Source organism: Crassostrea angulata, chromosome 7 (genome assembly GCF_025612915.1).
Source record: "Crassostrea angulata isolate pt1a10 chromosome 7, ASM2561291v2, whole genome shotgun sequence".
Lineage (NCBI taxonomy): Eukaryota > Metazoa > Mollusca > Bivalvia > Ostreida > Ostreidae > Magallana > Magallana angulata.
In genome coordinates, this window is record NC_069117.1 from 50,066,617 (window position 1) to 50,083,523 (window position 16,907).

Consider the following 16,907-nt stretch of genomic DNA (forward strand, 5'->3'; position numbering starts at 1 on the left):
ATTCGTGACCTTAGTCACACATCATATTTAAAAAGCCGCCTTTGTTGTGTCTGAAATGGCTCAGTGGTTAGAGTACCTGGCATAAGCTAACCGTATATATCTAGGGTTTTTATGTTACGGGTTCGATACCACCAACATTTTCTTATTTTTTGTTAAATATATTAAAAACTGACTATAGTTAGAACTTTTGCTTTTGCAAAGTTGTATAATAATATATTTGAATATATTTAATTGGGGAAAAATAAATTTAAAATTGTATTTCACTACTAAACCGGATGGGCATTTGTGCCATCTTATTCCCCCATCTTCTTTTATGAACCATCATTATTTTGGACATTTCACTGGTGAATTCTAATTTTATGTTCGAAGATTGCAGTTCATATAGCTTCAATTAAAAGACACTCAATTTTACGTAAAGAAGAAACGTATGATGTAAATCATCATAGATTAATATATTTACAACAATTCAATGATTGTGAAAAAAGTGAATACCTATAGTTGAATGGTCTTGATTGGGATTTGGTTTTCGATGCATGTCTAAGGTTATAATTTAGGGATGACATGAGTTTTCATTTTAGATCACGATTTCAACTATACAAAATTAGAAAAATCCACTTATGGTTGAGGGTTATATGAATTGTCTCTTTAAAATCCAATAACGATTTTGAAAATCAGTAAAATATTATACTACATCTCTAAGTTAATAACTAATACATGTACTGGAGGTATTATTCCCGTTCAGAATCTTTATCTGATTATGTAATAGGTCTACACCATTCTTGAATAATTGATACCAATGATATCTGGTACTAAATTTACTATTGAATTTTTTAACAATGAAAACATCGACTATTGCTAATTTGAAAACATGACATGTTTGTTGAGTGGGAAATCATTTTACTGTTTATTCACTATTCAGTAGTAAAACATCTTTTAATATTTATTCGCGGGTCTTGAGATACCGATTTGTCTTTACAAATACAGAATATACGTGTATCTTTATAGACACTCTTTCTTGAATGACAATAAAATAAGACTTTGTCAGATCTTGTATCTCCTTGAGTTAACGAAATGAAAAGACATTTCTGAGTTTATGCAAAAGATGAAAAGATGCCTCTGAAAGTCAAGGTGCCTGAACATCACGTGAATTTACTTATATGATAAAATGTCATGAGTCGATTTTAAACCATCCGTTGATTAGAGATTTTCCTATAGGTGATCGGGAATCCTTCAGAAATATATATTTCTGCAAAAAATAAAATATCATGATTAAGAGGGCTGGATGATGTAGCCATTTTTAGGCAATTTTAATCTCCTTTACAGACGAAGAGCTCTATATATAAAGATGTAGGAAATGATCATTTATGGCCAAAAATATCATATATATTATAGTCTGTCCCAAGATATTTTGCCGCATATTTTCTTAAATTATTTGATATTATAAATACCTTTTGATTCAGACGATGTTCATTCAACAGTATGAAAAAAACCCAAGATTTCCTTTTTGGAACGCCCCCTCTAGCTTGTCAGGTTTCAATACACGGCTAAAAAAAGAATGTCTACGGGGATTTTGCATTGCATCAGCCATAATAAAGCCCGGATGATAACGTTGAAACGCGAGGTATTCCGAGTGACTTCCGAATTAAGAAAATATGTCGTAGGAAATCTGTTTTCGTTCCTGTGAACTTTTACGAGGGGAAATGTTTATGTATGGAAGAAGGTATCTTGGAAATTTCCCATTTCATCGATCTCAATTTCACTTCTTTAACAGGTATTTGCATTTTTATTATAAATCGTCTAAATGTGCAGCATAAATATCGTGGGACAGACTACAAAAATAATGGGCAATAGGCTATTATCAATATATTGTTGCTTTTTGACAATTATTTTTACGATACCTGTGTTATCGTCGAAATTATGTGCATAAATGATAATAATACTGCATGTAGTGACATTTGAAATTATATCTACTAACAGGTGCCCATGAATTGTTGTACGACTTACTATGCTAGAAATCAATTGGTTCTCTCCCTTTGACCAGTGTCTGCGGATTAATATTTCCTTTCTTTAAATGCTCAATGATTTCAAATAAATGCATAATTTTAACTGGAATATATCTTAAAACTTCTAATTAAGTTTCTTATACATAAAATGTCAATAAAATTTGAAATGCATGAGACAATTTGATAAATATATTTTTTGGCGCAGGTAGAATTTTTGTATGTGATAAGAATGTAAACAACATGGTTGACAACGCTTGCAAAGAGAATATGTTTCTTGGTTAAAAGTGTAGACTTACAAAGCTATTCACATGGTAAATTCTAAAACTTGTACTTTTTGTGTTTCGCCGTGATAAGTAATCACATTGTCTTCATATTTTGCACCTGATTAAATCGTTAATCCAGAAATCGATAGAAATGACGGATCAAGAGAGGAGATCGAGAGTAGATGACCTATCGCCTAAACGTTCTGTGGCTCAAGGGTCTTCAGCTAAATCCGATCATGTGGTTGATATAAATTTGGATCTAGATCCAGATTTAATGCTGGAAGTTGACATTCCCCTAGACAACACGGACAGAACGCCATCTACGCACAGTCGGAGGACTTCAGCGAGAACAAAGTCTGGATCCAGGAAAGTGATGTCCGCTGGCAATGACAAGAATTGTCAAAGTGCTAGATCACATGTGTACATAAAGACTAGAGCAAGACCCATGAAACCCCACGAGGTAATTAAAAAGACCAATGTTTGTAAAATTAACTGGCTGTGTTTAAATTTTAAGGTCAATGTCAGTTGTTTAATTAGTCGATCTCAGTTAACCTCAGCCTGGAGGATGTTATTGATTCCAGTCTCCCTGAAAGCAGAAAAATAATTTATTCAACAAAAATACCATCCAGTCTGATTCTTGTGAAAAATGACATTTCAGATTCTTTATATGAGATTGATTTGCATGCAGATAAATTCTTCATTCACAAGTAAACAAATAAAGCATTGTAAATATATGCATGTACTATACTTTGTCCCAGATTACTGGCTCTGTCACTTTTTAAAACTGTTTAACGAAACTACACCAAACTGTTGGGAAATCTTGGACAAAGCAAAGCTGTATTGAGCCCCGGACAAGATTCTTAACAAATCCTAGCAATTTTTTAAGGCTATAATTAATGAACTTGGTTATAAACAATTTATGGATATAGCAAAAAAAATTTGAGTTCCGTTGAGGTGAAAAACATAGAACTTTTACACCTTTTACTGCGAATTGATTTATAATTTTTTAATACCAATTGTCACAGGAATAATTTATTTTCACATAAACTGATAAATCCTTCAATTTTTCATCCCATTATTTGGGGTTTTCAGCAAAGGCATTTCATTTTATGCCTTAATAAGCAAATATGGTATTATTACCATACGAAATCAAAATTGATTTCTTAAGGAGATTTATAATGTAAAAATCTAAAAGAGTCTAACTTAAGACGTAATAGTATTACAAATGGATATTATAAATAGAAAACATGTGATTAAATTTATGATTTCTTATTAAATGATGATTTAAATTCTACTTGGTGATGCAGCATGGTAAATTCAAACAGAAGAGTTTTACTGGTATGCATGCTGTAAACCTCAAATCGCAAGGTTAATCAACAGATTAACAGACCTATAAAGCCAAGTTACTCTCTCAGTGAAGTAACATTGATTAAAAGTTTGAGTTACTGTAATAAAAGCACTGCCTTACTATTTATTGGAAAAGTGTTTATGCAAAATTAAATAATCGCATATGCAAAGGAGGCGATATATGCATAAAGAGATTAAATCAATTTCTGTGATTACCAGTTTGTTTTATAGTAATTTAATTTCTCGCATTATCTCTTCTTTTCATAAAAAGTTTCAAAATTTACCTTATAATTAATATCTGGGGTTTTTTTCCACCAGGAAACTTTGAACGATTAATCTCAACCATGCAGTTCTGTTTATTTAAATCCTGTTATGGTCTCATTTTTAAAACGAAGCCTTCTTTAGTTCAAACAAAAGAATAAGGCATGCCTGGGGACACTTGTGAATTGTGATGATAAGATTGTTGGAATGTTTCCTTTACCATGACCAGAAATCCATTGGTACAGGTGGTGCAAACTTGTAACAATTTGATTATTTATATTGTCTCAAAGATCTGTCAACTTGAATAATGCACTCAGTGGAAAATATGGCACTGAACCAAATAAATGATTTCAGTTGAGATTGTCCCCTGTGTAGTGTTAAAATGCAAGAGAGGAGAAGGATATGAATTAATAATTCATATTGGTTAAAGAGAATGAACTTCGGTGTTAAATTGAAAATTTGATTCATAAGATTGAAAAAGTTTAAGGGGGTTGCCTTTGAAGTAGTCGCTATATATTGATATGTAACATATGTTATTGCACAACATTTTACTTTGACATTTGTGTAAACTCAATCTTAAAACTTGTGTTTTGCAGACAGAGCCATTCTTGTGTATAGACAACATTTCACCAGACAAACTACAACTAATGGCAGGTAAGAATTTAAATTTACACACCAACTTTGGTAATCATGAAGACAACAACAACAACAACAATGAAGTGTCATTGAATTTGAATTTAGACAACAACACTAGTATAATCACAAACGATAATAAATAAAAGTCAGATTAGACAACAAGTGTAGTGGTCAAAGACAAAAACAACTCTTGTAATCACAAACAGCAACAACAACAAAGTAGTATCATGTAAGTGTGCTAATCATAGACAACTAGTCTGCTAATCACAGACAACAAGTCTGCTAATCACAGACAACAAGTCTGCTAATCACAATAACAAGTTTGTTAATCACAGACAACAAGTCTGCTAATCACAGACATTAAATGTGTGCTAATCACAGACAACAAGTTTGTTAATCACAGACAACAAGTCTGCTAATCACAATAACAAGTTTGTTAATCACAGACAACAAGTCTGCTAATCACAGACATTAAATGTGTGCTAATCACAGACAACAAGTTTGTTAATCACAGACAACAAGTCTGCTAATCACAGACATTAAGTGTGCTAATCACAGACAACACGTCTCCTAATCACAGACATTAAGTGTGCTAATCACAGACAACAAGTCTGCTAATCACAGACAACAAGTCTGCTAATCATAGACAACAACAACTTTGGTTATCACAGACAACAACAACTAAGTGATTTTAGGTATGGATAGACTATAGATATAGCTCATCTCAAACAAAACAACAGTACAGCACTTAATGCAAGGTCAATATTCTGTGTGTTCACAACAACTACATGCAACAACAGGTGGTAAGAAAAGAGGTCAATAGTGGTCTTTCAGAGTGGGCAACATCTGGTTATCAGTGACAACAACAATAATAAAGAACTGATGATCTTGTGATATTTTGTCTCCCCACAAACAACCAAATGCAATGACAGGTAAACATTATGGCTAAGGACAACAAGCTTAGAAACAACAAAACAACAACTGATGGCATAAACACTGTGGATATTAGGATGATTTCATCCATTTCAGCCCAAGATAACAAGGGTTGTGATTGAGAACCTGAAAGATACAGATGATCTCAGTAAAATAAATCAATTATGTTGCTAGGTTCAACCCTTTTTTTATTTTGAATATAGCACTGTCCATAAAATGACAACAAAGAGCATACAATCTGTATAGGTCTATCTTCTGAATCTATAGTCACATTTTATAAAGTTCTAAACAGTCATTCATATTAATGTGTTATATGCTGTGCTGATTTTTATCTTATGTTGTATGGGTTCTTGCATATTTAAGGGTGATTTATTCCACACAAAGTTCAAATACACAAGGGGGAATTTAAATTGTGGGACAGACTTAATTCCATTTAAACTGTAGGGATGTGTATCTTTTTTGTGTGTCTCTTTGACACCTTTACTGGAAGTTATCATGAAGGCCCAACAAACAAAGCCACTCTAAATCATATCAAGGCGATTCAATAGGACATTGTTTAGGCAGACTTTGGTAAGGCTGAGTTCTTGGTGATAAATATGGATGACAGGTCAGCTCTTGAGAGGAGTTTACCAAACCCCTTCGTCTTCCATCGTTGGCACAGCACCTTTTCGACAGTTGTTCAGCCTTGGTTTGGGAGGAAGGGACAAAAACAGACAGGTTAGGCTAAATACAGAGAATGTCAGTAATTTCTGTTCATGTCACAGCTTTGCCAAACAAGGACACTCTGCAGAGTAAGTAATAGAATCTGTTTTGTCTGGAATAGACACACATCAAATGTACATGCTTGTACAATGTACTTATAACTGATGTTTCCAGATAACAAAGTTTACATATGGGGCTTTATAGAATTTAATGGTTCTATAACAACTTGCAATGTCTTTTTAAAATTGCTTTTCACTGATTTTTTTTTTCTCTTTAAAATCTATTTTAGAAAGAGAAGCCAATTGTGCCTCTAAGAGTGGATCCCGCAAAGACAGTCGATCCAAAACTCCAGTCATATCAACCAATCAGAACTTTCCATTCTGGGCAACTGCCAAATCCCCTTACAGTTCTCCAATTCCTCCAAGGTTTGCATCAGAAATAAACACATGATACGTACAGTAATACTGATGGTGATCACAATATGCTAGGAAGTTTTATGGATTTCATTTGGAATGCTAGATATGAGATTTTTTATAAGTCTTAGTTGTGTTTTTTGCTAGATTTAATTTCTATTCCCGGTATATAGTATTACTTTCATGAGAAAATGTTTTGTTTTTTTAAATTCTGTTCTATAAAACCCAATTAGTTAATTGCTACAATAGAAAATAATTAAGGGCTGCATGGATAAATGTTTGGAAACTTTTTAAAATGTTCAGATTACTTCGACTTTTTCCACTTTTAAAAATAAATCATTATCAATGCTCATAACCTCATGAAAACTTTTAGAAAAGTATCTCGAAAAACAAATGGTGCAAACGACAGTCGGAGTTCAAAGTGGTGAGTTAATACTAGAATAGATGGGATCTTGTATCTGTAGCACAGAACGACTTTGACACTCTGTAATGCATGTCAAACACTTAAATTGTCTCAGTGAAGATGAAACGCACATTTGTATGTTCCTATTGGAAAGTCACAATGCAAAATATAACATTGAAATTGTCTGCTGTAATACATGTAATAATCAATATGTCACAAATAAATATGATTTTTCATTCACCATAATGAGTATTTGAATTAACAAATTTACAATCCCAGCTACACAGTATGGACTTCCAATATATTTTTTTCTCAAATTCTGATGAAAAACATCAAGCAAAATTCCTGCCAAATTATGTTATTTCAGAGTAGTATATAGTATGCATTGTTACAAGACTGTAATGTATTCTGCTAATAAGTTATATTAATAGAACATTTCTCTGATTTAGAGCATGTATTCTGTAGGCTAGATCGAATTAGATGGTGTTATACATGGTAGTTCAGTTTAATTTGTAATATGGTACAATTCTATTTCAGCTAATAATTTTCAGAGTTTGAGCTATCTTCTTAAAACAATGCAGAGAAGTTCTGCATCATATGCATATATGTATGATAACTACCCTATGCATGACGTATATAATGTATGATTACTCTGAGTGAGGTCACTTTTAACATTTAGGAGTTCTTCACGATGCGGCGCTCGAACCCCTTCCTCAATGATGTTTCTCTCACCGAATCCAGCCTCCCGGGCAAACCAGCATGTCAAATCACCATTCAAGCACGCTGTCCCAAAGAAAAAGGACTTCGATGACAGCTCTACATTCAGTGTAAATAAATTCCTATAAAAATTTTATCCAGCATTAATACACATGTATTTGGTCCATTTTATGAGAAGAACTACATGTATATGAATGTATTGAACCCAATATGCAATAAATGCATGTATAATGAATTTTTGTTAAACATTTGAAGTTTACAAAAACAAGATTTATACCGATTTTTTTAGCCGGGCTCTGCTGAAAGCAGAGTCCTGGCTATAGGCAGGCAAATCGCCAATGTTACTATAAATAGCACAAATAAACAAAAAACCAAACAGTGTCAAGGTAAAGCTTCCGCTATACCAAATAGTTACACAAAGAGCCACGTTTTGTCAAAAGTGTTGGCATTTTGTTTCTTTTTTTTTAAATTTCGAATGAATTGTCTATCTTTTTTAGTTTTCTTATTAATAACGTGTTTTTAAAACATTACTATGCATTTTGGACACATACAACGCGCATGAATTTCCATGAACTACTTTGCTGCGCGATGAAGACACGGGGATTGAATATATAATGCTTGTTGCAAAATTCAAGGCAGCAACTGTTAAATTTTTTAACTTCTACTAGACAGACATATATTTTGTTTATAGCCGCTTACAAAATTTGGTCGCTTTCTGATGCTTTGCCGACATTAAAAGCATGAGAGAGAGAGAGAGAGTGAGAGGGGGGGAGAGAGAGAGATTTTCAGTCTTTACTACACAATATGCATAAAGACACACCAAAAGAGCCCGGCTTTCAGCACTTCAGTACTTTGATTTTTAATAGGAAAGATCCCATGTGCGTACTCCTGCTTCTGAGCTTAAGGAGCGTACAGCAGTTGCAACGTACTGTGTGGGGAGAGTGCTCAATAAAGAGAAGGAAAAATCGGAACAGAAAAAAGCCCAAGGAAAACTTCTGAAGGGAAAGTGAGTCATTAGCTGCTTTTGATCAGTAATTTGTTTGTTTCAGTCAAAAGTAAAAATATTTTTATCTAATGCGATATAACTGACAAAATAAAGTTTACATTCTTGACCATCTCTATACTTTCTTATTTGTTTTCTTAGTTCATGTTTATGCATGCTCTGTACGATTCAGTAATATACATGTACACTAAAATTCAGTCTAATATAATTATGTTTTCAACATTCACCATATTTATTTTATCCTGGGACAATTACCATGCAGGGCCTTACTTGACCCACTAATTGATCGGGCCCCCCTTGCTGATTTCAGATCTGTCTATCCAATTGGTGATTACATATGGTAATAGGGCACTTGTCATTTTGTGCATGTTTGAACTCTATTTTTTATCTCACGTTATTCAAATTTTCACTGGGGAAAAGCATGTTTCAGAAGAGAGAAATAAAGGCAAGTTACAACACAAGCATTTATGTAGGCATATGTACAACTCTGCATTTGATGTGTTAATGTTTGCAAATCATGGTAAATTTAGGATGCCACTTTTTTGGTTTGTATGTTAAATTAAGGTCTCTTTAGATGGATCTCTTGTTACAAACGTCAGTTGTGCTTGTGGTCTTGTGCACTTGTAACCAACTCAGACTGCTGCACACAATCCCACAGAATTCTACTGGAAGTCTGGGACAATGGTAGTAGTGAGGTGTAGAGATTAACACAGATTAAGCAGATTAACTGATCCATGCTGATTAAGCTTAATACAAATTCTGTTATATGCTAGCGCTTATAGGGTATTGGAACGATTTCAGTTTAAAGGAGCTGGATTTTGTTCAAATCTATTTTGTTTAAATGCAGTATGTGTATTCCATGTTTATAACAATATTAAATCTTAATTTCAATGAGATTACCTTTGGAAATATCTGCAAATCGTCCTTCAGACAAATAAGTACCGGTATTATGATAAAATGCACATCTACAATATGTAATATGTGTATTTTTTTTTTAAAAGATCACATTTTTATTGTTCGTAAATCTTAATTTCCCAAATTAATTAATTTATACAGATTTTTAAAATTGAAAATTTTGCTTGAGAATTGAAATGTGTACTGCATATGTCAGTGTCATTGAATCACGCTGCATCAAAAGTTTTAACACGTATTGTTTCATCCACTTAACTCTTGGAGGGGATTTGGGTTAAGCAATGAGCTATTGTTTTACAGTAATCAAAATCTTTAACATGAGTGATCTCGATCATTTATGCTGACCCTCAAACCTTAAGTCTCAGCCCTTAGCTGGAAAGTATAGACACCAAAGTAAAGGGCCCTTGTGTTTTGGGGTACGTAACTTCGAACTTTTTTTTTGATGTTGCATATAATTTTATAGGTTAAAGCCACTGAAACCTGTTCATGTTGAGGGACCTTCAATCAATAATTGCAGAGGAATTTTGTCAGGTATGTCTTAAATTTGTTCAGTTTTAATAATAATTTGAATTAAGTTACTTCATATCTGTAGGAGCAGAACAAAGGAATTTTGTCAGGTATGTCTTAAATTTGTTCAGTTTTAATAATAATTTGAATTAAGTTACTTCATATCTGTAGGAGCAGAACAATTCTGTCCTATTTTTGAAAATCTTTTAAAATATTTTTGTGTTTCATGTTGACCAAAGCAATGCCTGTGTTTAGATATATACATTATATGATTATAAATGATTGCTATATAATGAATTACAGAAACAAGAAGTCACGCATCCCCGCCAAATAACAGAACACTGACACGTCGCAGAGAGTTGATTCAGAGAATCCCTAATGTGCATGAGTTCCTGTACGAGCGTCCTCGGACAGTTGAGTCCATTCACAGAACATCTGTGGCCTCGAGCTTGGACGAGAACAGAGAACTCAAAGATGATGAGGAGACTCCCCCTGATACCAGCAGGTGGGTGCCGATTTGGCAAAAATCATTTTTTTACTTGCTGTAAATTCCTAATTAAACTAGGAGTTTGCATAATATCACAAGGAGGATCCCTCACTGCATGGTTTAAAGAGTCATACAGCTTCTATTTTTCAGACAGTTGTTGACCATATAAAATTACATTAAAATTTGCATGTCGGATTTCGAATTTTTGCAACTCAATACTCTACTTAATTAAGATCTAATGTAAAATAAAAATTTACAGTAGAATACCAAGTGAGGCAGAAAATAAAAAATGCTTTTCAAATATACCTGATAACTTTAGTAAAATACCTGTATATTAAATATCAATTGTAAAAATCTTATTTATGATTGTGCTGAATATGCAGATAAATAAAGGTGTCTTTATTGTCATGTGTTGAAGACTGTCGCCAATAGATTCAGATGTCAACATGCCTGTGGCCCCACCAGCTTCCATGGCAACAACTTACAAAATGGTGGACGGAACTCGTAAGTTCAGTTTTTGTTTTTTTTTAACAAATTCAGCTAGAGTCAGTACATCTTTCAAAAGAACATTTATTCAAATAAGGCTCCATCCCTCACAAAATCTAAAATGAATTGAACTTAACTAATTACTGTACTTATATAATTACAGTTCAACCCACACCAACCCCTCGAAACCTAACTGAGCTTCAGTCCACGAGCACTCGGGAGAACTTTCTAAAGAAAGGAGACTCAAGCTCCAATTTCAATGACAACACTTCAAAGCGACTAGAGCCGGACAACACCATGATGACAACATTTGAGGAACCAGAAAGATCGGGAACCCCAGAAGACAGGTCCAAGTTTGTCCGGTTTGCTGATGGGATCCATCCCGAGAAGCCATCAAAGGAGTTGACTGAAGAGGAGATACAGAACGAGAATGTAATGGAGGTGGAAGTTACCATTAAAAATCAGGATAAAAAAGAAAAGGAAGAAAAAGGAAAATCATCATGTAAAACAGAGGATATTGGAAATGTGAAAAAGAAAGATGATGAGGAGGATCCCTATGGTGAGGGAAGTAAGGGGCCAAATGGAAATAAAACGGCAAAGGAAATTAATCGATTAGAAGGTAGTGGTAAAAGTAAAGGTACAGAGAGAAGTGATGAGAACAAAGAGAATTATGGGAAACAAAGGAGTGGTGATCACCAGCCATCCAAGGATGAGTTAAAAATAGAAACCACACAACTCTTAGCAAGCAGTGAACCACTGAAAAAATCTGGTACAAGCACTCATTATACACTGCTTTCTTCTAGTCATGAGGGCTCAACACCAAGTGTACTGAACATACAAACTGTGATTCACGGAAGCTCCATTCATCATCTTGTGGGACCAGAGAGTCCCCATCGCAGCAGGTCTCCTAGTCCATCCAGAAGTCCAACCCGAGCTTCATCCAGGAGTCAAACTCCATCTTCTGTCAAATCCAAAGCGGATAAATCCAATAAGCTAATCCGACCCTCCTCAGCCAATCAGCAAACTAGAAAGCAGAGGAGGGTGTCCAGGGAATCTCACAGCTCTGCTGACACACTCACAGCCAGGAAATCAAAGGTGTACTTTGAGGGTGAGAAGCCTCCCAGACAGTCAGTGTTTGTGGAGACTGAGGGAAATGATGGGGTTTCTGTGGGACTCAAGGAGGACAGGGCCCTCACATTCGAGGAGATTGAGGCAGAGCTCAATGCTTTAAAAGAGGATATAGAAGAGAGAAGGAAGTTTGAGGACGTGGACAAGATTTCTATTGATGATGATAGTGATGATGATAGTCTGATGGATGAAGTAAATGTGGATTTGATTTGTTTACCTACCAATAACGAGCAAGAAAATGTTCAGGAGGACATGAGTGACTACAACATGTTGTTAGATGTGTATCGCAAAAAATGTATGGACGTCAGTGAGAACTGTGGTGTCTTAAGTGAGGCACTGATTTCACCGAGGAAAACCGTATCAAGACCAAGAAGTGGAGGGGCGTGGAAAGACAGGAAAACCAACAAAAATGCTGGAAGCAGAAGGAACAGTTTTCATTTTGAGAGAACTCCACATAGCAGCAGGAGTAGCATTCCACCAGGAGAAAACAATTTGAAACACACCACTTCAGAAATTTCTATTGCAGACAGTGGTTACAGCATGGCCTCTAGTGATGTCAGTCACAGAGTTGAGAGTCCCGTGCCACGACTGAATCTCCAGGCCGAGGAGACCAGTGACATAGGACAGATGGAGTCTGACCGGACCGAGGACAAGACATTACTGGAACTGGTGTGTGATGAACTACCCGACGTAAAGCAGGTATCAGTACCATAGAAATGTATTCACAAGATACTGAAAAAGGGGAACACTTAAACAATAAAAGATTTCATTGGTCACTTATGCTCATATATGAAGGTAGCAAAATTGGGTTTCTTATGAAATAGGAATAATTACTCAATAGATGTAATAACATCATTACTGTGGTTTTGATTTTACTATACTAGTACCTTGTTTTTTGTGATCAAAGAATTTACCTAAAACAGTAACTTATTGTAAATATTAAATGATAATGTTTTGTTTATCATAAAAAAAAAATTTTGTTGACCATGAAATTAAAACTCGTGTGAAATTCAATTTTAAATATTTTTATGTAGATAAAACAGGACAATCTTGAAAATTAGACATTGTCACACTACATCTTTGTCAAACAAGTACTAACATTTTATATTTTTACACTCGTTTATTATTTCTTGCAGACTTCTGAAGGGTTACCAGAGAAAAGAAAACAGTAAGTCTTACCTCTGTTTATTTCCCTTTAAAAGCTTTCATTTTAAAACTTACAGGGTCAAAATAAAATTGCCACTTCAATTATAGCATATGAATAAGGAGAATTTCTTGTATAGAATGTTCATAGAATTTAACATTGATTATGTTATGTCTTTGTTTTCAGAGAGGAGAAGATGGACCTAGAAATTGTTGCCAATACAAAGGAAATTCAAAAGTCAAAGTGAGTAATCTAAAGCTTTCCCAAAACTTTATGAATTTAATTACTATTACATGTATATGATTGAAGAATGTACACCTCAGTTAATATGATGATTATAGGTCCTATACAGGTGTTTTGTAAATTAATTTACCTGTATTTTCTCATTCTTAATATTTTACATGTGTACCTTAATTTTCAGAATCAAGAGAAAACCAAATCCCTCCCAAAGTGCCCCGTTTGCTCCGCTATGCTTCAATGTCAATGCTAGACCCCCTGACGGATATATCTACTACTTTGCTTATGGTGCAGACATGAACCCATCCAGGTAATTCTTATTCTTTTATGATAGTATCTTTTAATCTGATAATAATCATAAAAGTAATACAGAGTATCAAGTTTGAATTTTTTAATTTTCAAAAATGAATCTTTCCCAGCAACTGTAATTCTATTTTTAGAATCTCTACATACATCCATAGGAAGGTGGAAAACAGATTTTGGGGGCTGCTGTTTGGTTTTAATTTAGTTTTCAACAAAAAAGGTAACTTAGTAAGAGGATTATTTTCAATTCATATCTATAAAGTAATATAAATATCTATTTTTGTTCAATCTTTCGAAGTTTTATTAATAGGTGGTATCTTTTTGTTGTAGGATCTGACATTGAGGCTGGTGCATTTGCTAACATTGAATTCAATCCATTCTGTTCTACAGAGGGGTGTATTTACCAAATAACTCCTCAGGAGCTTGAACTCTTAGACAAATTTGTTGGCTACCCTGAGGTACAGTAGATTCTTAGAAAGCCATAGCTGATTTTATCTGATAGTTTGTTTGCCATTTTGTGTATTACATGTATTAATTATTGAAAAAAGTGACTTTTTAATTCATTGCCAATATTACAAAATATCATTTTAAAGAGAATTGTTAACAATTGATATACAGCTGAAGTTTGGTATCAAAAACACAAATATCTCAAAACACCATGGATATGGTCCCATGGAGTTCAAAATAATGAGAATTAACATTCTGTTAAATTGTGATTATCATATTGTAGCATTATGAGCACCTGATGTTACCTGTTTGGATGACAAATTCTCTAGAGGGAGACAAACTAGGTGTGGCCCAGTACTGTGTTCCAGCTGTCATGTACATAGCTCAACAAAAGTGGATTGCGAAGGGTAGGTCTGAACAAAAATGTACTATTCAAATACTGTAGATTCCTTATTAAACGTGAGGAATTACCGTAATATCCGCTTAAAATCGCGTTAAACACACCTTGAAGATTTCAAAATCATGCTTTTATTTTTCAAACATTTTTGAACTATAAGAAATTTTAACAAAAAATTAGTGCTTGCGATTTTATTATCTCAGGATTTCATACAAAACAGTAGTATTGCATGATTAACTACACATGTAAAATGAGGAATTTATTGTACACAAAGCAAAGTTTTCAGTAAGGAGGTACGGTAAGCAGCTAACAAGTTTTTTTTTATATTTCAGATAATGAGAAACTGAACTGTGACTATGCTTTGACTCAGTGCATCAAAAGTTCTGACCTAGTAACTCCCAACTATAGGGATCACCTAGTGAACAAGGCAGGGACCATCGAAATACAGAGCTAACCAAAAGCTGGGAAAACAGAAATAATGAATTGACCAAAAGTGATTATAGAAATACAGAATTTACAACACTGGGACCTTTGAAATAAATAATGGACTTAATAGCACGACAGGGACAATTGGAAATCATTTATGACAAGAAAAAATTGAAATACAAATTAAAACATGCAGAGAATAACCAACTTTCAAATACGGTAATAGAATGACCAATGTAGAGACAAACTAAGACAGATTTACCAAGGTGAAAAAAATGGAAACAATGTGTAATGCATGGATTTTCAATCACCATGCAGTTTCAGAGAGAAAGTGGGTAGACTTAAAACATGGAATAATCAAAGTTTAATCTAGTATGGTAAAGCAATTGATAGAAGTCATGAATGAACAATGCTGCACACATGATATTCACAAAATATTAGAATTTTCAATCAGGAAGAAAATCTGTCCATTTTATAGAATGTAACCAGCTCTACTGGCACTGGGTACCTTATTAGTGTGTCCCTCCAAACTCTTAACATTGGTATTCTTGAGAAGTGAAATTGTTTTAAGCCAGGAGAGCTAGATAATAAACAAGCTAGGATAATATGAGCTTAATTAAATGGCATTAAACTGTATGTTTTTGTGCCATGGATAGATTTTGCATTTATTACAGATCCTGTATCTTTTAGAGTGTACAGCGAGTGTCGGATCTGAAAATGTATCATTTTGTGTAACTATGATATAGGGCTGTCATTGTGTGATGTCTGTGATAACTTGGTTTTGATTAACTTTATTCATACCATATTTATTTTTAGACAATTTATTTACTCCAGTATTAACTTACATGCAGGGAGATGCACATTTTGTGCATCACAGTGCTCACATTGCATACATATATAGATCATCATATTGTTTTATCATTGTCCCCATCAAAAGATCTCAATAATGGCTATTACTGTTTTAATATATATGTCATGTACTTACTACTTGTTATGATTTATCTCATTAATTTTTTAAAAGAATGTTTGAAGATAATTATATGGCTGTATGCCGTACCATTGTAAAAAGACTACTTACTGGTATATTGTAACTTAATGTACATGTATTTTCTGTATACAAATTATAACTTCCTACAACTGTTTTTGCACCTACAGTTTAAGTCCTACTTAATATCTCCACCAGTATTAAGTAGGTCGCCAGGTTGACAATAATTTTAATCACAAATCTTTTGTCTAGAAATGTCTGTTAGATGTCTTCTGTGTGAAAATTGATCAGCTCTCTTTATTTTTCTGCTAGTTTTGTTAAAGCATACCTTGATGGCATGCAACTTCTACTGACTGGTTAATAAATTTATAAAACTAGAATGATATTGTGTATTCACTCATTTATATACCGTAATCTCATTGAAGTTTTATATTTTTCTCGCTCCCAATTTCTGACCTTGTATTAATATAATTTAAATAAGGTACGTGTACACATGTTCATGTATTCGGCAAACTTAAAAGTTTGTCTTGTAACAACTTACTCAGAAAGTTGTATTTATCTGTATTAAATACAGTTCATATTTTTTTCCCTAAGAAATTTTGTTTTTACCAGAATCCACAAGATTTCTCTCCATTACAACATATGAATACATTAATCATGTGGTTCCAAAAATGGGACTTGCATACATGTAAGTAAAGCTCTGCACAGTAGCTATATTACACAAGTTTTTTATAGGAGCCTGTAAATGTCAAGTTGCTATTACATAG

The 16,907-nt window shown here is 33.8% G+C and overlaps 1 protein-coding gene across 7 annotated transcripts; it reads left to right on the forward strand.

Annotated features, from left to right (window-relative positions):
- Positions 1-1,754: 1,754 nt before the first annotated feature.
- On the forward strand, positions 1,755-16,520 carry LOC128192613 (uncharacterized). Of its 7 annotated transcripts, none has more exons than XM_052865430.1 (19): positions 1,755-1,771; positions 2,406-2,726; positions 4,471-4,528; positions 6,435-6,570; positions 6,932-6,982; positions 7,641-7,788; positions 8,545-8,684; positions 8,992-9,021; positions 10,057-10,124; positions 10,404-10,605; positions 11,006-11,091; positions 11,237-12,900; positions 13,338-13,369; positions 13,532-13,588; positions 13,767-13,892; positions 14,023-14,105; positions 14,216-14,343; positions 14,616-14,739; positions 15,062-16,520. In XM_052865430.1, the coding sequence occupies exons 2-19, from the start codon at positions 2,418-2,420 to the stop codon at positions 15,181-15,183; spliced, it is 3,564 nt and encodes a 1,187-aa protein (XP_052721390.1). In that variant the 5' UTR covers positions 1,755-1,771; positions 2,406-2,417; the 3' UTR covers positions 15,184-16,520. The 7 variants fall into 7 exon arrangements, with proteins under 7 accessions (XP_052721390.1, XP_052721389.1, XP_052721388.1 ...); XM_052865428.1 differs by lacking the exon at positions 1,755-1,771 and adding an exon at positions 2,251-2,314; XM_052865429.1 differs by lacking the exon at positions 1,755-1,771 and having other exon boundaries at positions 2,241-2,726.
- The last annotated feature ends 387 nt before the right edge of the window (positions 16,521-16,907 follow it).